The sequence below is a fragment of the Mesocricetus auratus genome, unplaced genomic scaffold (genome assembly GCF_017639785.1).
Source record: "Mesocricetus auratus isolate SY011 unplaced genomic scaffold, BCM_Maur_2.0 Super-Scaffold_15014, whole genome shotgun sequence".
NCBI lineage: Eukaryota > Metazoa > Chordata > Mammalia > Rodentia > Cricetidae > Mesocricetus > Mesocricetus auratus.
In genome coordinates, this window is record NW_024429186.1 from 14175553 (window position 1) to 14197593 (window position 22041).

General features: G+C 47.0%; 2 protein-coding genes across 10 annotated transcripts; both read right to left on the reverse strand.

Annotated features, from left to right (window-relative positions):
* Positions 1 to 4699: 4699 nt before the first annotated feature.
* On the reverse strand, positions 4700 to 11297 carry LOC121139254 (protein TCL1B2-like). 8 transcript variants are annotated; one of them, XR_005876157.1, is made up of 5 exons: positions 10970 to 11297; positions 7261 to 7293; positions 7123 to 7188; positions 5455 to 5555; positions 4875 to 4980 (listed from the first exon to the last, which is right to left on the reverse strand). XR_005876157.1 is itself a non-coding variant. In XM_040742551.1 (5 exons), exons 1-5 carry the CDS (start codon positions 11102 to 11104, stop codon positions 4955 to 4957), a joined length of 306 nt encoding a protein of 101 aa, XP_040598485.1. In that variant the 5' UTR covers positions 11105 to 11232; the 3' UTR covers positions 4875 to 4954. The 8 variants fall into 8 exon arrangements, 4 of the variants coding, with proteins under 4 accessions (XP_040598484.1, XP_040598485.1, XP_040598483.1 ...); XM_040742551.1 differs by having other exon boundaries at positions 5455 to 5500; positions 10970 to 11232; XM_040742550.1 differs by lacking the exon at positions 5455 to 5555 and having other exon boundaries at positions 4700 to 4980; positions 10970 to 11227.
* Positions 11298 to 14858: 3561 nt separating this feature from the next.
* On the reverse strand, positions 14859 to 21626 carry LOC121139450 (protein TCL1B2-like). 2 transcript variants are annotated; one of them, XM_040743348.1, is made up of 4 exons: positions 21266 to 21626; positions 17572 to 17742; positions 15905 to 16005; positions 14859 to 15431 (listed from the first exon to the last, which is right to left on the reverse strand). In XM_040743348.1, exons 1-4 carry the CDS (start codon positions 21398 to 21400, stop codon positions 15428 to 15430), a joined length of 411 nt encoding a protein of 136 aa, XP_040599282.1. In that variant the 5' UTR covers positions 21401 to 21626; the 3' UTR covers positions 14859 to 15427. The 2 variants fall into 2 exon arrangements, with proteins under 2 accessions (XP_040599282.1, XP_040599283.1); XM_040743349.1 differs by having other exon boundaries at positions 15905 to 15950; positions 21266 to 21597.
* Between the last annotated feature and the right edge of the window lie 415 nt (positions 21627 to 22041).

Consider the following 22041-nt stretch of genomic DNA (forward strand, 5'->3'; position numbering starts at 1 on the left):
TTTGAGGTTCTTTTCCTCACAATAAAGCATATGGCCTTCACTCTATAGTAGAGTTTTTTATATAATAACCGAACCTAATTTTGCTCAAAATATCTTTCAGGACTAACCATCAGCAACAATGTGGTGATATATTGTATATGACTTATTAAAGCTTGCCTGAGGATTCGGGAGGCAGATAGCCTCAAGCTATGGAGATGAATCAGTGGTGATACACACCTTTAATCCCAGCAGGCATAGAACTAGAAACTGATGCTACCTACCTTTAATCCTAGGATTCAGGATTAAGAGGTAGAAGGATCTGAGTGAGTCCAAGGCCAACCAGATCTGTACCACATTGATTCCGTCCAAAGAGAAGAGCTCACACCAAGATGATCTCAGAACCTGGGATCACACACCTTAATCCCCAGCACTAGAGGGGTATAAAAGATAGGAGTAGGGTCTTCAGAAGGCAGTGTCAGGCTTTCATTCTCCAGCCACATTGAGGATAGAATGATACTGAAGTCTCAGAATGCTCCAGTCAGGTTGAGGAGAGGCAGCTGTCTGAGGTTTGCTGGAGCCAGGATCATCTTTCATTCTGAGATAGAGTGAGAGCTAGTGTCCAGCTGCTTTGCTTGTCTGATCTTCACCTTGAAGCATGAACACCAATGTAAGTCTAAGACTTATTAGTCTTCACGTTACAAATGGAGTGGCCTTGGTTGCCTCTCTCTAATCCTCAGAAGATTTCCTCTTAGGCAGGATTCACCCCACTTGGGAGAAAAAGCACATTTCCCGTGGTTATGAGGATATGAGGTAACTAGTGGCACACAACATGAATGTAGGAATGCCATCACATGGGCTTGAGATCCATTCTGAATAAAAGGTGGGAAGAGAGAAAACAGGCATGCATTCTTTCTCCACTCCCGGGCCCACCAGGCTGTGAACTGAAGTGCTTCTCACATGCCCAACACAAGACAAAACAACTTCTTACTAATTTCTAAATCATTTCAACCAGGCTCTTTGGTCACAGGCAGAACTAATGCAGACATGCAATTCTTCTGTCTCAGCTCTGCCTTTGCTAGGTCTTAATTATTGCAGAGGACGCCATTCTCCTGTCATATATTCCTAGATTTCTCCCTTTACAATAAACAGTGTCAACCCTATTTTCTCCAAGTCCAGGCAGGAATGCACCACTCCCCACCAGTCTCTGTGTTCTGGTTTGTTTCTGAGGGGGTATCACTGGAACAGCCCCCAATGCTGGGTAATGCTTTCACTTTAACAGGATGTCCAGGCATGGGGAGCCTGCAGGTAGGAAAAATCATTCATCCATGGAGGACCAGGAAACTAAAATGGGGTGCTGGATCTCACCTGACTTTCATCTTCCCCTATTTCATTCCTTCCACACCTGCAGCTAATGGAGAGGGGCCACCCACAATCAGTGAGGGTCTTCTCTTCAGTTCTATTTTAAAACACTTCAAGACACACCTTGGCATGCCTCAATAGCAATCCAAGTGATCCTAAACCTAGTCAAGTAGACAATTTGGCTCCCCAGGGGACCAGTATCCCATATCAACTCAGCATCTCATAGGACAGGGCAGTACTGGAATACAGAGCTTGGTCACCCCTGCATGGTACCATTAGGACTCTGAGCACCGTCCCTATAATGACCTCGAGGCTGGAAATTATCTCAACTCCCAAACCCAAGATATGAGGCAGTGTCTGGAGACACCTTAGGTCCAGGGGACAGATGCTGCTATTCACCCTGTGTACTCACTCAGGACATCCCAAGACAATGCAGGATCTGACCCAAATGCCCTTGATGCCCATGAGAGAAAGCCTGCTCCACGTAGAGGCAGAGAGGCCCTCAACTTGCAGGAGAAGCCACCATACATCTCCATATATTGTCTAAATGCCCCACGGGTCCCTGCCCAGAACCAGGGTGAGCATGCACAGCTCTCACACCCGCCTTCGTCCTCACTGTGCTCCACTCTCCACTGGAGTGAGTTGCTGCTCTGTTTTCTGTCCTCAGAGAATCCCCAGAGTCATTGTGAACTTGAGTCCCAATGCTGGTCTCAGCCTGCTGCTTTTGTCTGGTTTGGGGCTTTTCCTTCTAATGATCATGAACACAATTGTCTATAATTTCTACAAATACATTCTATAAAAGAAAAACAAGGTCTTGTCTAGGCTGTGGGGATCCTCTCTTGTATTGCAGTGCTCAGGAAGCAGGGGCAGGAGATTTATGTGAGTTCAAGGACAAACTGCTCGACAGAAGAGAACAGCGAAGGCTACACAGACAAAGCCTGTCTTGAAACACACACACACACACACACACACACACACACACACACACACACACACACATCCCAAACTCAACGTCTCATGTATCACAGGCTGGCTTTGACCTCATGACATACACAAAGATCACCTTGAACTAGTGATTCTCTGACCTCTACATTTCCAGTACTAGCATTCAAGCATGTGATCACACAGCTGGTTTGAACCCTGATCAGGAAAAACTGAGGGATCGACTTAGAGCATTATACCTGTAAGTCAGCTTGTGACCAACAGAGCTAAAGCCACTGCCCTATAAGGGTGTCTCTAGATTCACTCTGTAAAGTTACAGCTTCCATCTGCTGACAGTTTCTTCCTGTGAATTGTGTGAGAGACAGTGCCTTTCTTTCCTGTGGATCAGCTGAAGGAAGGACATGTTCACAGTACCCGGCCTCTGTCCCCTCTGTGCTGCTCCCTTGACATCTGGTGTCTTCATGTGCAAGGACACTTTCTCCCTCTGGCCTGTAGTGAATTTTAATGGTAAAAAAGGGAATTATGGTATGGGTATTGTTTTTCATTTATTGATACAAATTCAAGGTCAATTTTGTGATGTGTATATTTCTTTTCTTGATTAAGTATTGTGCTTATACTGATCTTTTAAAACGTAATGCATAATTGAATACAGATTATAGATAGTTACTTTTAATAGTCAGAACTTATAGTTAGGTTAGTTAGGTTTTCTAGATATACAGAAAAATATTTGAGATAGATAAACAGTCTTCAAACCTCTCAAAGACCTTCAGAAAATGGCATTTAAAATGGCTTAGGGTTTTTCTTGACAATGCGAAATGTCTGCTCCTGGCAGCACCAATTACGTATGAGAGGAAGATGGGCATCGAAGAAACTTATTATGGAGTTTGCTTTCAACATGGCAAGATTAGCCATTTGGCCAAGAAACTGCTCTTGCCTGTACTGCTTAACTGTTGTTGTATAATCGGGACATGCAGGACCCACAGAAAAGTGGCTGGTGAACTCAGTCTTATAGGGTTCCTGCCTCATGAAAGAGTCTAAGAGACTTTCTACAGGACAAAGAAAAATGACTGACAGACTGCCAGCGCAGATGGACAGTTTGAAATTTCCTGCTTTGCTGAGAAGTGTTCCAGACACATTGTGGCCTATGGGCTGAAGATGGATGCCCCAACGTTACAGAGGAACTTCGGGTGACTGTCCAGGCAGTAAGATACCTCTGTCAATCCTAGTGTTTATATGTTATCCTTCTGTGGTCTTTGATGGAGTTGAAGACAGATAGTTATAATTATAGTTTTCCTTAGTGATGATAAAAGATAAGCTACATATAGGACTTTGGACTCACAAGGATGGGATGGATGATATTTTCTTTAGATCTTGCTAAATGTTAATAGACAAAATGTTGTAACTGTGTTCTTACTTGATAACTGTTCTGTCATACACAATTTGACTATGTTAAAGTTAAGACCTTTCTTTTTGTTTAAACAGAAAAGAGGAGATGTTGGGGAAGTCCTGTGTATATGTCAATAAATTACTGCTGGCCAATAGGAATCTAGATAGGTGGGGCTAGGAGTCCAGGAGGATTCTGGGAAGGAGAAACACAAGAGAGTTCGAGATGTAACGCCATTGGGGTAGGAAGCCCGGAAACCTCTCCGGTAAGAGACATACTTAGATTAACAATTATGGGGTAATTACTTAAGTCAGAGCTAGCCAGTAAGAGACAAGCAAGGCCAACAGCTTCATAATTAATATAGCCTCCTGTGTGTTATTTGGGGAACTACATCTCGGCAGAGCCCAGGCGGCTGGCGGGGGATAAACCACAGCGGCTAGCAAAGAAAAAGCTTCCCTTAACAGTGTGGCTCCTGTGTTGACTCTGTAAGTCACTGACCACTCTCCCTCCCTCCAGGTTAAGCCACAGCTTCTTTTTCTATGCCCAGCACAGCTTCACCCAGCTCCCATACAGCCACCCTATTAGACCTTCCCCAGGTAACCTGCTGCTGAAATGCACCAGGAACCATCCTCCCAGTGAGGAAATGTCCTGAAGAGGTCACACAGTGCTCCTGTAATGTTTGGGCATCAACTTCCACTTAATGCTTTAGAATTTAGATATAGACAGACCAGGCCAGCACAGAACTTAAGTAAAAGTAGTAAGTTTAATTAGTTAAAAACAAGTTTGGGGCAGGCGTTAGGGTCAGCATCATTGCTGGGAGCCAAGTCCTGAGCACGTGGGAGAAGTGACCAGATGCTCCCTGTGCACATCCCATTATGTCTTCAAGCACGGAACACAGAGTCCTCTGCCCAGCTCCAGGTCAACTTCCAGCCAGCATTGGTAGCTCAGAGATCCACAGGGCATGGAGTCCTCATCCATATCTGCTCCACAGGCACCTCCAGATCAGAGTCACCTGAGGGGCATGCTGCACTGGGAGCCCAGGAGAGGGGTTCACATGGATGAGGTCTCTTTAGAAGGGTCATCTCTGAGGTCACTATCAGAGGCACAAAGCAGGTAAGAAAGCCAACCTGTACCCAGGAACGGAGAAGGCTCAGAACACAGACATTACAAGTTCATAGAAGCCAATCATGTGAAGTCCAGAGCTGAGTCAAGCAGGAGGGACTGGAAACTGGAAATGTGTGGAGCAAGCAGAGAAATAGATGCATAAAATCTTCACTGAGGCTGCAAGAGTCAGGGCCCAGAAGAGCTACCATCACCTAGAGAGGACCAAGGAGAGACCGCTTAGAGAACTCCTGCAGAATTTGATACTGAACCCAAAGGCTATGCTCCAGCCAGTCAAGCTCCAACCCATCCACTGGACCACTCTCTCCTCAGACAAGTAGTGCTGCCTCCAAGCAGGGGGAGATGCCCAGTGTAGTTCCTCTTGGGCCAATACCACCCAGCACTCCAGTGTGATTAAACAGGAGAGACATGGTCACTAGGTTCTAGTTCCATCACTCCTATTCCAGGGCTCTGTGGTCTCAGGACCCAATATGCTTAGCTGTTTCCTGGAGCCCTGGACACACGAAATGATTCCACAACTGTGGGTGACCATGTGCATGCTGTCAGGTCAGCTCACAACACTTGTATCCAGGGAAGAAGGGTGACAGGTGGCCACACAAGGAAACCAAGGGAAAGACACCAGCACCCTCTTCCTACATGGAGAGAAAGCCTTCTGATGTCTGCCTTACGCATTGGGATCCCAAGCTTTAAGTCCAGTTGCTCTAAGTCACCAATCTGCAGGAGCAAGAAGATCCATCAGAGTCCTGGGTGACACACATCTAGTCAGTTCCTAGACAATGACATTCAGACTTGAGACAGCACAGAGGATAAAGGGCAGAAGGGGATCTGGGGTGTGGAATCTCTAGCCAGAGGGAGGCATTATTTCCACACCTGCCCCACTGTGCAGAGGTCCCCACATGTGTGCACAGATGCATTCTCTCTCTCCTCCTCTGCCCCATCTGTTGTATTGACAGGCTCCTGAATCAGAGAGGGCAACAACAAAAATATGTTCAAGAACTCCCCGAAACTAACCAGATTCATGAGTCTCCTCCCTGGCAGAGGAAGCAGAGCCAAGCAGCAAAGACACTCACAAGAAAAGCCACCCAGCAAAGCAGATACCAGCAACTCTTCCTGGAAGGGGTTTAGCCCAACTGCAGCACCTGGAAAGGACACTCTCCAACCTGCTGAGCTGCCAGCAGGCTGTACAGTGTGCTCCAGGGTCCCAGCTTTTGTGAGCCTTCTGTCATCAGTGCTGGGTGTCCTTTGGTGATGCAGCTGTCTTTGTGTCATTTCTGCTCCTGTAATCTGTTCCTATGATCTCTCACCCTCACCCATATTTCTATAAGTGACCCCAATAAAACACATTGCTGCACCCAGATGAACTTGGTGCTATCTGTATTTGGTCTGTAGTGAGTTCTCTCCCTGGGGTGAGGAGATGAGTATGTTTCACCTCCCCCAGGAAAGGTTTTGTCACACAACAACACTCACAAAATTCTCCAATAAAAGTGATCCTGTTAGAGCCCTTGAAGGAAGAGTGAATGAAGGAGAGGTGAGAATCTCCCTAGGAGAGCTCTTCCTGTCACTCGTCAGTTGCAGCTCTCAGGGGAGTGTCCCCTCTGCCACCCCTGGACAACACAGTAGAGCTGACTCTAGGTGCAGCCTTGGGAGATCTGACCCTGAGGAAATGAAACTAGGACAACTGTCCCCACCCCTTGCTCATGTCTGCAAGGGGTGAGTTTCCCAGGGCAATGCTGGAGAGCTCACCCTATGGGTGAGGACAAGGCAGAGGTGGCAGGCTGAGCAACCTTGCCACTACCCAGGCCCAGATCCAGGAATTCTTGTTGGTCCTCTCCACCATCACGACCATCTGTGATCTGCCAGAGGACTTGAAGGAATAGCAACTGCAGACTCAATGCCGCAGGATTTCCACTACACAGGGCAGCAGCAGAATAATCAACAGAATGCCAGTGTGGGTCCAGCGCATGGATAGTGTAGCCGAAACCAAATGCCTTGACGCAGACCAATGAGTCTCTGCAATGAACACTTGCAAGCAAACATATATGGATAAGAGTGTTTACTGCATGACTCCCTGTATCACTCTACAGCTTCCGTGATGAGGCTTATGTTTTTCTCACATTTTGTACTTTTATCTCTTAAATTTAATTTTACTTTTGAGGAAGTGGTTGCGATGTCAGGGGATGGATGGGAAGGGACAGGTAAATGAAGGAAATAGAGATGAATGATGTGACACACACAAAGTGTGAATGAAGGGAAGGAAAATACTTTCCTGGGGTGGGAAGCATTTGCATCTGACACCTGCCTGCTGCAGCTTTCACTGGGAGGCAGCACACACTTACCTGGACATGTGCCGCCATTATCCAGTACATTTGGTCTGTCCCACAGTACAATTCCAGAGGAAGTCTCTGCCATTTCAAGGGGAGACATGTTAAACTTGATGAAAAAGGGGATGAGGACTTCAAGCAGCATTCGCTCACCTGCCACAAACTGACACTTATACAGGCTCGAGGCTGAAGGCAGGAGAAGGGAGAGGTACATTAGAGACACATACCATTAGACATGCCTGGGTGCTGGCCTAGATGTTTTGGCTGCAAAAGTCAAGATGAGAGGTTCCAAACCTTACCACTGCCTGTTCTCCAATACCTCTGTCTTCCCCAGGGCCTGGGATGTCTGCTGCTCTTCTGCCTGGTCTGACCCTGACCTCCCTCTGCCCATCCCTGCTCATCCCCAGCTTCTCCCACACAGCAGCCACAGTCTCCAGACACACAGCACCTTTTACAGATGGTCAGTTGGGCCCTGGGGCTCTATCTGGACAATTTCCAGACTTTTAAAAATTCTCCTGTGAAAACGGAGACAGATTCTGGGGAGACAGCCTCACAGGTTAAGTGTACTAGCTGCACACACATGAGAACCTTAGAGTGGATCTAAAACTCCCATGTAAAAGCCACAGTCACACATGTGCCAGGGCTGTGGGAAGCTGAGACGGGAGGACCACTGGGGGTTCCTGACTGCAGTCTAGCTCAAGATTTGGTGAAAGATGCAGTCTCGGGCTTAAGTTAGAGAGTGACAGAGCCAGTCACCGGAACATTCAAAGACACAGTGGGTGCAGGAGTACAGTCACACCAGGTCCCGGGGCAATGGCTTTACCAGATGAAGGGCAATGTAGTGTTGATAATGAGCTTCCTGGGCTTTTAATAAATGCTAAATGGAAACCTTAGACTGCATAGAAAGCTACAAAGTGGAAAAGTTACTATAGCCAGGCATGGTGGTACATGCCTTTAATCCCATCAGTCAGGATATAGAGGCAGGCTGATCTGAGTTCGAGATCAGACTAGTCTACATAGTGAGTTCCAAGACAGCCATGAGTGTTACACAGAGAATCCCTCTCTGGAAAAAGAAACAAACAAAAATGAAAAAAAAGGAATCAGCCACTATAAACTATAACCAAATGCCAGTTGTTACCACAGAGCAGAAAGCATGTCACAGACTCCCTACTGTGTCCTCCTGTCTTCCTGTGAATTCCTGCATTTCTATTCACCTGTCACACTGTGGCAGGTCACTGTCCTGGTTGTGGTCCTTAAAAGGTTTTAGAGTAAGTCCCCCTGTGGGTCTTCAGACTTTAGGTTGGCAGTGGAGGGGATAGAAACAAGGGACAGGGACTCATATCGACAAGCCACCTGTTTTTGTAGTAAAGGGAGTTTTATTTGAAACTCCCATTGTCTCTGGATGTTTTTAATCAAGGTAGCCCAGGGAGTATTCCCCAGTCCTCAGAGCCTGCAAAATGAACAGCTTCCCTCTGAGGCCTCTGATTGAATAAACCTCCTGATCCTTGCTGAGTTCACACTAAGAATGTAATATCCCTGATGCAACTCTATGTATGAACTCATGTGCACACACAAACACACAGAATCACAGTGACACTCTCACATGCTATCTCCCACACACTCACAAACACAGTCACACTTATTCTCACCCAAACTCACTCTCATCCCACATACTCTCACATATTAACACACACATATACACTCACACGCACACACAGTGTGAGTTATAAATTGTGTGAGAGAGTTATCCTTGAGTAAGAGCATTCTGAGAGTCAGTGTGTGTGAGAATGTGTGTGTGTGTGACAGTGTTTGTGAGAGTGTGTGAGAGTGGAGTATGTGTGATTTGAGAGAGAGAGACAGAAATAGAGAGAGAGACAGAGTGAGAGTGATGCAAGTTGCATGTATGTGACAGTCTGAAAAGGACAAAGGAGACTCAGGTGTCTGCTCCATCACTTTCTCCCTCATGTCTTTGAAGTAGGGACTCTGACTCCGCCCCCACAGCACTGAAGTTATGGGCAACAGAGACACATGGGGCTTTTCATGTGGCTGCTGGCATCCTAACTCAGGCTCACAGGTTTTGGTTTGATATTAAGATTCATTTATTTGCTTTGTATTTTTAAGTTACTTGAGACAGGATCTCTTTATATACCTCGGTATCCTGGAACTGGCTATATGGGTCATAGTGGCCTTGAACTTAGAAGATCTGCCTGCTTCTGCCCTGTATGTGTGTGTATGGGGGGGTTAAATGTAACATTGCAGACTAATTCTTGGTATACTAACCAAGAGAGAGACACAAAGATAAAAAATAGAATGAGAGATAAAGAAAGAAGGAAATGTGGGCTGGAGAGATGGCTCAGAGGTTAAGAGCACTGACTGCTCTTCCAGAGTTCCTGAATTTAATTCCTAGCAACCACATGGTGGCTCACAATCATCTATAATGAAATCTGGTGTCCTGATACACAGGCAGAACACTGTATACATAATAAATAAATAAATCTTAAAAAAAAGAAAGAAGGAAATGAGGAATAAAGAGAGAAAAGAACACTGCTTGGCCTGTCATTACAACCTGGAATCCCAAAGGACTCAAGAGGCTTTGGCAGGAGGAGCACAAGCCTCACTCCCTTCTGGACTACAAGCCAGTTCAAGTGCTACTCCATGGGGCACTCTAGAGGATGTGTCCCTTAGCAACAGCTTTGCCTGGGACCTCAGGTTGATTCTTTTACAGGAGCCATCAGATTCTCCTCCCCACCTTTACCTCAATTGCCCAAGAAGCTGTTCTGGAAGCTGCATCTGCCCCTCTAGGCACACGTGGATCCAACAGCTACTTTAACCCAAGGCTGCCCAGAAGCAGGATCCTGGGAGACATGTGGCTCTAATGAATTTATCGACTGCACAAACTTTCTCATGGAAGCTGTTTTGTTTACCTCCTCACTAACAGAATTCTTTTCTGAGTTTTTTTTTAACTGAAAATATTTGGTGCTAAAACTTTCTATATTTGATTTGGTGTAGTTTTGGAGAAACACATATATACTTGAAAGTTTTATTTTTATGGTGCTATCAAAGGATTATCCCCTTGTTAGATTTCCAAACAGGGACAAACTGAGGTTCAATAATATATCAAAGTTGGTCCCAGATGATGGGGAAAAAGGATGAAAAAGGAAGGACATGACTGCTCCTAGGTATGGAGGAGGAGAAGGTTTATTGTAGATAAAAGGGAGAGCACAGCCAGAGATGGAGACATCTGGGTGAGTTTGGAGTGAAGATGACTGTGAGCCTGGCCAAGTGAGGAGAGGAGAGGGGGAGATGGGATGAGGACCAAGCAGGGTGGCCTGGGCCAGGTAATGGCATAGACAAAATGGCTGAGTTACATAGGAAAGGACTAAAGTAGGTGGGCTGTGATGGGAAAGTTGGTTGTTGGGGCTCAGGCCTTGGACTGCACAGTTCAGGGTAGAGGGCAAGCAAGTCTGCCATTCCCTGAAACAGGATGGGAATGAGGGAAGCTGGGAGAACCTGATGTCCAGAGGCCACTTTGATATGTTAACTGGCACCTCAGTCATTTGTCCCAGGTGTAAGACCAAACAGCCCTCAGGGACACAGCAGGGAGAGAACTCATATTATCTGCCACACCTACACTAGGGCTTTGTCTCAAGTGACTTCCCAGCAGCCTGGGGCAAGAAGTTTTGATACCTAAAAATGCTTTAGCTGCAGCATCACAGAGATTATAGACTCCCGGGTTCGATTGCGGTTTAAAGCCACAGTCCATGGCAGTTTTCAGGATTATATCTATCAGAAGACTACATCCTATCACACCAAGGCTACCCACAAGATCAGAATACAGCCTGCCCGGAGCCCCAAAACTCACCATATTATGAGTTGGATGGTCAGGAGTAAATCGCAGGCTTACAACCATCCAGAGTCTCTGCATCTCATCCCTATAGTAACCAGGAGTTACCAGACTAAGGATGACTGGGGGTAGACCCAGGATAGCAGGTGCCATAGTGAGGAGTCCAAAGATCTGTTAGTTTCCTAAAAACACAGTCCTGCAGGGAAAGGGGGAGAACTAACCATGGGTTGCAGCAGGGGCTGGGATAATAATGTATGAGAAACCCAGTTCTTCTACAGCTGGGCCAGGAGCACAAATCCCTAGAAACAGCTGCCGGCTTCACCAGGTGCCCTGCGTCCTCAGGCTAGCCCTCTACAGCGTTCTCTGTGGACCCTGCCCAGACCCCCAGGTATTGTTGTCCTCATCATCTCACCAACACGTTTCCATCAGGAAACTAACTGAACCCCCTTGATATAGGACACTGGCTCTCAACCTACCTAATGCTGGGAACTTCTAATACAGTTCCTCATGTTGTGGTGCATCCCCAACCATAAAATTGTTTTTGTAGCTAATTCCTAACTGTAATTTTGCTACTGCTGTGAGTTGTCCTGTAAATGCTTTGACAGATAGATGTTAGCAAGAGGGTTGAAACCCACAGATTTAGAACTGAAGCTTTGGGATTATCTGAGGAAGACACACCTGGGCTAAGTTCTTCCGGGTATCAAGCCAAAGTCCCTCAAATGTTTGTGAAGAAGATCATGTAAAATGTGACAGACTCTGGAAAGAGCAGTTGGGGTTTCTGGCTAACCTTGTCTTGACCTGGAGTGGGACTGCCCAAGGGGCCATCTCCTCAGCCCATCTCCTCACAGCAGGGCAGTCACAAAGCAGCCCTGTGAGGGCAGCACCTGTGTCCTGAAGACCGGCTCTGTGTGTCCTTTTCCTTTTTGAGAACCTCAGGCCAGATTCTTTTCACCCCACCGGGATGACACACCTGTACCTGTCAGCATTTCCACCCCTCCTCCTCTCCCTCTCATTCTTCCTTCCTTTCTTTTTCTCTCAGAAGGGTCTCATGTAGCCCAGGTTGTCCTCAGACCCAATTGTAGTTGAGGATGACCCTGAATTTGTGGTCCCCCTGCCTCAGCAACTCTAGTGCTGGGATTACATCACCATGCTCAGTTCTCTGTGGGGTTAGAGGTCCAAAGCAGTGCTTACTATGGGCTAGCCCAGCATTCCTCCACCTGAGACCAATAGATGCCTGGAGACCCTTAGCTCCATGGCAAGCATTTCCTGCTTGTTCTTTGCCAACTTGGCAGAGCCTAGAGTCATAAGAAAGTGACTCCCTTAATTTGGTTTAGGCAAGATTGCACTGGATTTTCTTAATTACTGATTGATGAAGAGGGGAGACTTCAGCTATTGTAGGTGTGGCCAGCCTATGCTGGTGATCTGGGTTCTGTAGCATGAAGATATAGCCAGTAAGCAACGCCCTTCAATGACCTTTCCAACAGGTCCTGAGTTCACGTGTAAGTCCAATGGTATTTGAGGTTCTTTTCCTCACAATAAAGCACATGGCCTTCACTCTGTAGTAGAGTTTTTATATAATAACCAAACCTAATTTTGCTCAAAATATCTCTCAAGACTAACCATCAGCAATGATGTGCTGATATATTATATATGATTTATTAACGTTTACCTGGGGATTCAGAAAGCAGACAGCCTCAAGCAATGGAGATTAGGCAGTGGTGATACACACCTTGAATCCCACCAGCTTTAGAGCTAGAAGCTGATACTATCTACCTTTCATCCTAGGACTCAGGGTTAAGAGGTAGAAGGATCTGTGTGAGTCCAAGGCCAGCCTGATCAGCACAAGATTGATTCAGTCCAAAGAGAAGAGCTCACACCAAGATGATCTCACTACCTGGGATCACACACCTTAATCCCCAGCACTAGAGGGGTATAAAAGATAGGAGTAGGGTCTTCAGTAGTCAGTATCAGGCTTTCATTCTCCAGCCACATTGAGGATAGAATGATACTGAAGTCTCAGGATTCTCCAGTTAGGGTGAGAAGAGGCAGCTGTCTGAGGTTTGCTGGAGCCAGGATCATCTTTCATTCTGAGATAGAGTGAGAGCTGGTGTCCAGCTGCTTTGCTTGTCTGATCTTCACCTTGAAGCATGAACACCAATATCAGTCTAAGACTTATTAGTCTTCACATTACAAATGGAGTGGCCTTGGTTGCCTCTCTCTAATCCTCAGAAGATTTCCTCTTAGGCAGGATTCACCCCACTTGGGAGAAAGAGCACATTTCCCGTGGTTATGAGGATATGAGGTTACTAGTGGCACACAACATGAATGTAGGGATGCCATCACATGGGCTTGAGATCCACTCTGAATAAAAGGTGGGAAGAGAGAAAACAGGCATGCATTCTTTCTCCACTCCCGGGCCCACCAGGCTGTGAACTGAAGTGCTTCTCACATGCTCCACACAAGACAAAACAACTTCTTACTTATTTCTAAGCCATTTCAACCAGGCTCTTTGGTCACAGACAGAACTAATGCAGACATGCAATTCTTCTGTCTCAGCTCTGCCTTTGCTAGGTCTTAATTATTGCAGAGGACGCCATTCTCCTGTCATATATTCCTAGATTTCTCCCTTTACAATAAACAGTGTCAACCCTATTTTCTCCAAGTCCAGGCGGGAATGCACCACTCCCCACCAGTTACCAATGCTGGGTAACGCTTTCTCTTGAACAGGACATCCAGGCATGGGGAGCCTGCAGGAAGGGAAAATCATTCATTCATGTAGGACCAGGAAACTAAAATGGGGGTGCTGGATCTCACCGGACTTTCATCTTCCCCTATTGTCATTCCTTCCACACCTGCAGCACCCACAATCAGTGAGGGTCCCACTGCTGGTCTCACAGCCTGCTGCTTTTGTCTCGTGTGGGGCTTTTCCTTCTAATGATCATGAACACACTTGTCTATATTTTCAACAAATATTTTCTTTAAAAGAAAAAAAGTTCTCTGTTGGGCTTGGGGCTCCTATCTTGTATCTCAGCACTCAGGAAGCAGGGCCAGGCAGATTTTTGTGAGTTCAAGGTCAAACTGCTGTATAGAACAGAACAGCCAAGCCTACACAGACAAAGCCTGTCTTGATACACACACACACACACACACACACACACACACACACACACACACACACACACACACCAAGATCAAGGTCTCATGTATCCCAGGCTGGCTTTGAACTCACGACATATACAAAGATCACCTTTAACTTGTGATTCTCTGATCACTACATCTCAAGAACTAGGATTGAAGCATGTGCTCACACAGCTGGTTTGAAACCTGATCATGCAATAGTGAGGGTTCAACTTCAAGCACTGTGTATGGTAAGTCAGCTTCTGTCCAACTGAGCTAAGGCCCCAGTCATATAATGGTTTTTCTAGATTCACACTGTAAAGTTACAGCTTCCATCTGCTGACAGTTTCTATTGTGAATTGTGTCAGAGGGAGTGCCTTTCTTTCCTGTGGATCAGCTGAAGGAAGGACATGTTCACAGTACCCAGCCTCTATCCCTTCTGTGCTGCTCCCTTGACATCTGGTGTCTTCATGTGCAAGGACACTTTCTCCCTCTGGCCTGTAGTGAATTAGTGTGGCTCCTGTGTTGACTCTGTCAGTCACTGACCACTCTCCCTCCCTCCAGGTTAAGCCACAGCTTCTTATCCTATGCCCAGCACAGCTTCACCCAGCTCCCACACAGCCTCCCTGTTAGACCTTCCCCAGGTACCCTGCTGCTGAAATGGACCAGGAACCATCCTCCCAGTGAGGAAATGTCCTGAAGATGTCACACAGTGCTCCTGTAATTTTGGAGGTCAACACCCACTTTATGCTTTAGAACCCAGATAAGGACAGACCAGGCCAGCACAGAATTATTGTAAAAGAAGTAAAGTTTAATTAGTTAAAAACAAGTTTGGAATGGGGGTTAGGTTCAGCATCTCTACTGGGAGACAAGTCCTGAGCACGTGGGAAAAGTGACCAGATGTTCCCTGTGCACATCCATTGTGCCTTTAAGCACAGAGCACAGAGTCCTCTGCCCAGCACCAGGTCAACTTCCAGCCAGCATTGGTAGCTCAGAGATCCACAGGGAATGGAGTCCCCATCCATACCTGCTCCACAGTTGCCTCCAGATCAGAGTGACCGGAGGGGCATGCTGCACTGGGAGGCCAGGAAAGGCGTTCACATGGATGAGGTCTCTTTAGAAGGGTCATCTCTGAGGTCAGTATCAGAGGCACAAAGCAGGCAAGAAAGCCAACCTGTACCCAGGAACGGAGAAGGCTCAGGACACAGACATTACAAGTTCATAGAAGCCAATCATGTGAAGTCCAGAGCTGAGTCAAGCAGGAGGGACTGGAAACTGGAAATGTGTGGAGCAAGCAGAGAAATAGATGCATAAAATCTTCACTGAGGCTGCAAGAGTCAGGGCCCAAAAAAGCTATCATCACCTAGAGTGGACCAAGGAGAGACTGCTTAGAGAATCCTGCAGAACTGGATGCTGAACCCAAACCCAGTCCTCCAGCCAGTCCAGCTCCAACCCATCCACTGGACCACTCTCTCCTCAGACAGGTAGAGCTAATACCAAGCTGGGGGAGATGCCCAGTGTAGTTCCTCTTGGGCCAATACCACCCAGCACTCCAGTGTGATTAAACAGGAGAGACATGGTCACTAGGTTCTAGTGCCATCACTGCTATTACAGGGCTCTGTGGTCTCAGGACCCAATATGCTTAGCTGTTTCCTGGAGCCCTGGACACACGAAATGATTCCACAACTGTGGGTGACCATGTGCATGCTGTCAGGTCAGCTCACAACACTTGTATCCAGGGAAGAAGGGTGACAGGTGGCCACACAAGGAAACCAAGGGAAAGACACCAGCACCCTCTTCCTACATGGAGAGAAAGCCTTCTGATGTCTGCCTTACCCATTGGGATCCCAAGCTTTAAGTCCAGTTGCTCTATGCCACAAATCTGCAGGAGCAAGAAGAGCCATCAGAGTCCTGGGTGACACACATCTAGTCAGTTCCTAGACAATGACATTCAGACTTGAGACAGCACAGAGGATAAAGGGCAGAAGGGGATCTGGGGTGAGGAATCCAGAGCCACAGGGGGGCATTATTTCCACACCTGCCCCACTGTGCAGACGTCCCACTTGTCAGCCAAGATACATTCTCTCTCTCTCATCCTTTCCCCCCTCTGTTGTATTGGTAGCCTCCTCATGTAGAGAGGTCAACAACAAAAATATCTTCAAGAACTCCCTGAAACCGAACAGATTCACCAGGCCCCTCCCTGCCAGAGGAAGCAGAGCCAAGCAGTATGACTCTCACACAAGAGAAGTCACCCAGCCAAGCAGAAACCAGCAACTCTGCCTGGGAGGAGTTTAGCCCATCTGAGGCACCTGGAAAGGACACTCTCCAACCTGCTGAGCTGCCAGCAGGCTGTACAGTGTGCTCCAGGGTCCCAGCTTCTGTGAGCCTTCTGTCATCAGTGCTGGGTGTCCTTTGGTGATGCAGCTGTCTTTGAGTCATTTCTGCTCCTGTAAGTGATCCCTCACCCTCACCATATTCCTGTAAGTGACTCAAATGAAACTCATTGCTTCACACAGATGAGCTGGCTGTTATCTGCATTTTGGTCTGTTGTGGGTTCTCTGCCTGGGGTGAGGAGATGATTTTGTTTTGCCTCCCAAGGAAAGGATTTGTCACACAACAACACTCCCAGAATTCTGCAATAAAAGTGATCCTGTTAGAGCCCTTGAAGGAAGAGTGAATGAAGGAGAGGTGAGAATCTCCCTGGGGAGAGCTGTTTCTGCCCCTCATCAGCTGCACCTCTCAGGGGAGTGTCCCCTCTGCCACCTCTGGACAATACAGTAGCGCTGGCCCCAGGTGCAGCCTTGAGAGGTCTGACCCTGAGGAAATGAAACTAGGACAACTGTCCCTGCCCCTTGCTCATCTCTGCAAGGGGTGAGTTTGCCAGTGCAATGCTAGAGAGCTCACCCTATGGGTGAGGACAAGGCAGAGCTGGCAGGCTGAGCAACCCTGCCCAGACCCAGGCCCAGAACCAGGGTTTCTTGTTGGTCCTCCCCACCATCACCACCATCTGTGATTGCCAGAGGACATGAAGGGAGTGAACCTTCAGACACAATGCCGCAGGATTTCCACTACACAGGGCAGCAGCAGAATAATCAACAGGAGTCCAGTGTGGGTCCAGGGCATGGATAGTGTAGCCGAAACCAAATGCAAATGCCTAGACCCAGACCAATGAGTCTCTTCAATGAACACTTGCAAGCAAACATATATGGATAAGAGTGTTTACTGCATGACTCCCTGTGTCACTCTACAGCTTCCGTGATGAGGCTTATGTTTTTTCCCACTTTGTATACTTTTTTCTCTTAAATTTAATTTTACTTTTGAGGAAGTGGTTGCGATGTCAGGGGATGGATGGGAAGGGACAGGTAAATGAAGGAAATAGAGATGAATGATGTGACACACACAAAGTGTGAATGGAGGGGAGGAAAATACTTTCCTGGGGTGGGAAGCATTTGCATCTGACGCCTGCCTGCTGCAGCTTTCACTGGGAGGCAGCACACACTTACCTGGCAATGTACCACCATTATCCAGTACATATGGTCTGTCCCATAGTACATTTCCAGAGGATGTTTATACCATCTCATGGGGAGACATGTTAAACTTGATGAGAAAGGGGATGAGGACTTCAAGCAGCATTCGCCCAACTGCCACAAACTGACACGTATACAGGCTTGAGGCTGAAGGCAGGAGAAGGGAGAGGTACATTACAGACACATACCATTAGACATGCCTGGGTGCTGGCCTAGATGTTTTGCCACAAAAGTCAAGTTGAGAGGTTCCAAACCTTACCACTGCCTGTTCTCCAACACCTCTGTCTTCCCAGGACCTGGGGTGTCTGCTGCTCTTCTGCCTGGTCTGACCCTGACCTCCCTCTGCCCATCCCTGCTCATCCCCAGCTTCTCCCACACAGTAGCCACAGTCTCCAGACACACAGCACTTTTCACAGATGGTCAGTTGGGCCCTGGGGCTCTATCTGGACAATTTCCAGACTTTTAAAAATTCTCCTGTGAAAACGGAGACAGATTCTGGGGAGACAGCCTCACAGGTTAAGTGTACTAGCTGCACACACATGAGAACCTTAGTGTGGATCTAAAACTCCCATGTAAAAGACACAGTTACACATGTGCCAGGGCTGTGGGAAGCTGAGATGGGAGGACCACTGGGGTTTCCCGACTGCAGTCTAGCTCCAGATTTGGTGAAAGATGCAGTCTCAGGACATAAGGTAGAGAGTAACAGAACCTGTCACCTGAACATTCAAAGACACAATTGGTGCAGGAGTACAGTCACACCAGGTCCCGGGGCAATGGCTTTACCAGATGAAGTGCAATGTAGTGTTGATAATGAGCTTCCTGGGCTTTTAATAAATGCTAAATGGAAACCTTAGACTGCATAGAAAACTACAAAGTGGAAAAGTTGCTATATCCAGGCATGGTGGTGCATGCCTTTAATCCCATCAGTCAGGATATAGAGGCAGGCTGATCTGAGTTCGAGATCATACTAGCCTCCATAGTGAGTGTCAAGACAGCCAGGAGTGTTACACAGAGAAACCCTCTCTGGAAAAAGAAACAAACAAAAAGGAAAAAAAGGAACCAGCCACTATAAACTATAACCAAATGCCAGTTGTTACCACAGAGCAGAGAGCATGTCACAGTCTCCCTACTACTGTCTTACTGTCTTCCTGTGAATGCCTGAATTTTTTCACCTGTCACACTGGCAGGTCACTGTCCTGGTTGTGGTCCTTAAAAGGTTTGAGAGTAAGTCTCCTGTGGGTATTCAGACTTTAGGTCAGCAGTGAAGGGGGATAGAAAAATGGGACAGGGACCCACACTGACATTGACAAGCCACCTGCTCTTGTAGTAAATGAAGTTTTATTTGAAACTCCCATTGTCACCGGATGCCGTGTATCAAGGTGGCCCAGGGAGTGTTCCCCAGTCCTCAGAGCCTGCAAAATGAACAGCTTCCCTCTGAGGCCTCTGATTGAAAAAAAAACCTCCTGATTCTTGCTGAGTTCACACTAAGAATGTAATATCCCTGATGCAACTCCATGTATGAACTCATGCGCACACACAAACAGAATCACAGTGACACTCTCACACGCTATCTCTCACACACTCACAAACACAGTCACACTTATTCTCACCCAAACTCACTCTCATCCACACCTACTCTCACATATTAACACACACATATACTCTCTCTCTCTCACACACACACACACATACAGTGTGACAGAGTGAGTTATAAAATGCGTGTGAGAGTTCCCCATGAGTACGAGCATTCTGAGAGCATGTCAGTGTGTGAGAGAATGTGTGTGTGTGACAGTGTTAATGAGAGTGTGTGAGAGTACAGTATGTGTGATTTGAGAGAGAGAGATAGAGATAGAGAGACAGAGAGAGAGAAAGAGATAGAGAGAGACAGAGAGAGAGACAGAGAGAGAGAATGTGTGTGTTACATATATGTGACAGTCTGAAAAGGACAAAGGAGACTCAGGTGTCTGCTCCATCACTTTCTCCCTCATGTCTTTGAAGTAGGGACTCTGACTCCGCCCCCACAGCACTGAAGTTATGGGCAGCAGAGACACATGGGGCTTTTCATGTGGCTGCTGGCATCCTAACTCAGGCTCACAGGTTTTTGTTTGATTTTAAGATTCATTTATTTGCTTTGTATTTGTAACTTATTTGACACAGGATCTCTTTGTAAACATGGCTATCCTGGAACTGGCTATATGGGCCATGGTGGCCTTGAACTTAAGAGATGCCCCTGCTTTTGCCCTGTATGTCTGTGTGGTGGGGTGTTTAAATGTGACATTGCAGACACTTTCTTGCTGTACTAACCAAGAGAGACACAGAGATAGAGAAGCATAGAATGGGGGGCATAAAGTAAGAAGGAAATGAGGAATAAAGATAGAGAAGAACAATACTGGGCCAGTTGATGCCACCTGGAATTCCAAACGACCCAAGAGGCTGGGCAGGAGGAGCACAAGCCTCACTCCCTCCTGGACTACAAGCGAGTTCAAGTGCTACTCCATGGGGCGCTCTAGAGGATGTGTCGCTTAGCAACAGCTTTGCCTGGGACCTCAGGTTGATTCTTTTACAGGAGCCATCAGGTTCTCCCCATCCCCTTTTTAACTCAATTGTCCAGATGCCTCATCTTCCCCTCTAGGCACACGTGGATCCAACAGCTACTTTAACCCAAGGCTGCCCAGAAGCAGGATGCTGGGAGACGTGTGACTCTAATGAATTCAGTGACTGCAAAAACTTTCTCATGGAAACTGTCTCATTTACATCCTGAAAGAGAATTCTTTTCTCAGTTTCATTTTTTAATTGAAAATGTTTGGTCTAAAACCTTTCCATATTTTACCTGTTGTAGGTTTCTGGAAAAATACATATATATGTGAAGACTGTGTCTGGTGGTACTACAGATGAATTCTCCCCTTCAGGACAAACTGAGATCCGATAACATATCAGAGTTGGCCCCAGATGAAGGGGAAAAAGGATGAAAAAGGAAGGACATGACTGCTCCTAGATATGGAGGAGGAGAAGGTTTATTGTAGATAAAAGGGAGAGCACAGGCAGAGATGGAGACATCTGGGTGAGTTTGGAGTGAACATGACTGTGAGCCTGGCCACATGAGGAGAGGGGAGAGGAGATGACAACCAAGTGGGGTGGCCTGGGCCAAGAAACTGCCATGGCCAATATGGCTGAGTTACATAGGAAAGGACCAGAGTAGGTGGGCTGTGATGGGAAAGTTGGTTGTTGGGGCTCAGGCCTTGGGCTGCACAGTTCAGGGTAGAGGGCAAGCAAGTCTGCCATTCCCTGAAACAGGATGGGAATGAGGGATGCTGGGAGAACCTGATGTCCAGAGGCCACTTTGAAATGTTAACTGGCACCTCAGTCATTTGTCCCAGGTGTAAGACCAAACAGCCCTCAGGGACCCAGCAGGCAGAGAACTCATTATCTGCCACACCTACCCTAGGGCTTTGTCTCACATGACATCCCAGCGGCCTTGGGGAGCAGTTTTGATACCTAGAAATGCTTTACCAGCAGCATCACAGAGTAGTATAGACTCCTACATTCAATTGTGGTCTAAAGCCACAGTCCATGGCAGTTTTCAGGATGATATCTCCCAGAACACCACATCCTAGTACACCAACACTACCCACAAGATCAGGTACAGTGGGCCTGGAGCCCTGAAACTCACCCATTCATGACTTGGATGGTCAGGAATAAATCGCAGGCTTACAACCTTCCAGAGTCTCTGCATCTCATCCCTATAGTAACCAGGAGTTACCAGAATAAGGATGACTGGGGGTAGCCCCAGGGGAGTAGCTGCCATAGTCAGGAGCCCAATGAGCTGTGGGTTTCCTTAAAAAGCAGTCCCGCAAAGACAGGCTGAGAAATAACCACGGTTGCAGCAGGGGCTAGGACAATAAGGCATGAGAAACCCAGTTCTTCTTCAGCTGGGCCAGGAGCAAAAATCCCTAGAAACAGCTGCCACCTTCCCCAGGTGCCCTCAGGCTAGCCCTCTACAGGGTTCATGTGGACCATGTCCAGACTCCCAGGAATTGTTTAATCACCACCTCTACAACTCGTTTCCATCAGAAAACTAGCTGAACCCCCTGAATCTAGGACACTGGCTCTCAGTCTACCTAATGCTGGGAACTTTTAATACAGTTCCTCACGTTGTAGTGCATCCCTAACTGTAAATTTATTTTTGTAGCTACTTCATAACTGTAATTTTGCTACTGTTGTGAATTTTCAAGTAAATGCTTTGGGAGATACATGTTAACAAGGTGATGGAGAACCACACATTTAGAGCTGAGGCTTTGGGTTATCTGAGGAAGACACACCTAGGCTAAGTTTCTTCTGGATTTCAAGCCTTTGCCTCTAACATGTTTGTGATCAAGGTCATGTAAAATGAGACTAACTCTTGCAAGGGCTGCGTGGTTTCAGACTAACCTTGCCCTTGACCTGGAA

Coding starts and splice junctions, on each gene's coding strand:
- LOC121139254 (XM_040742550.1), bottom strand. CDS start 11,104: ATGGCACCTGCTATCCTGGGTCTACCCCCAGTCATCCTTAGTCTGGTA. Junction 7,294..10,969: donor ACCATCCAACTCATAATATG/GTGAGTTTTGGG, acceptor TCCTGCCTTCAG/CCTCGAGCCTGTATAAGTGT. Junction 4,981..7,122: donor TAATGGCGGCACATGTCCAG/GTAAGTGTGTGC, acceptor GGTCCTCTCTAG/GTGATGGTAGCTCTTCTGGG.
- LOC121139450 (XM_040743348.1), bottom strand. CDS start 21,400: ATGGCAGCTACTCCCCTGGGGCTACCCCCAGTCATCCTTATTCTGGTA. Junction 17,743..21,265: donor ACCATCCAAGTCATGAATGG/GTGAGTTTCAGG, acceptor TCCTGCCTTCAG/CCTCAAGCCTGTATACGTGT. Junction 16,006..17,571: donor TAATGGTGGTACATTGCCAG/GTAAGTGTGTGC, acceptor GTCATTGTCTAG/GAACTGACTAGATGTGTGTC.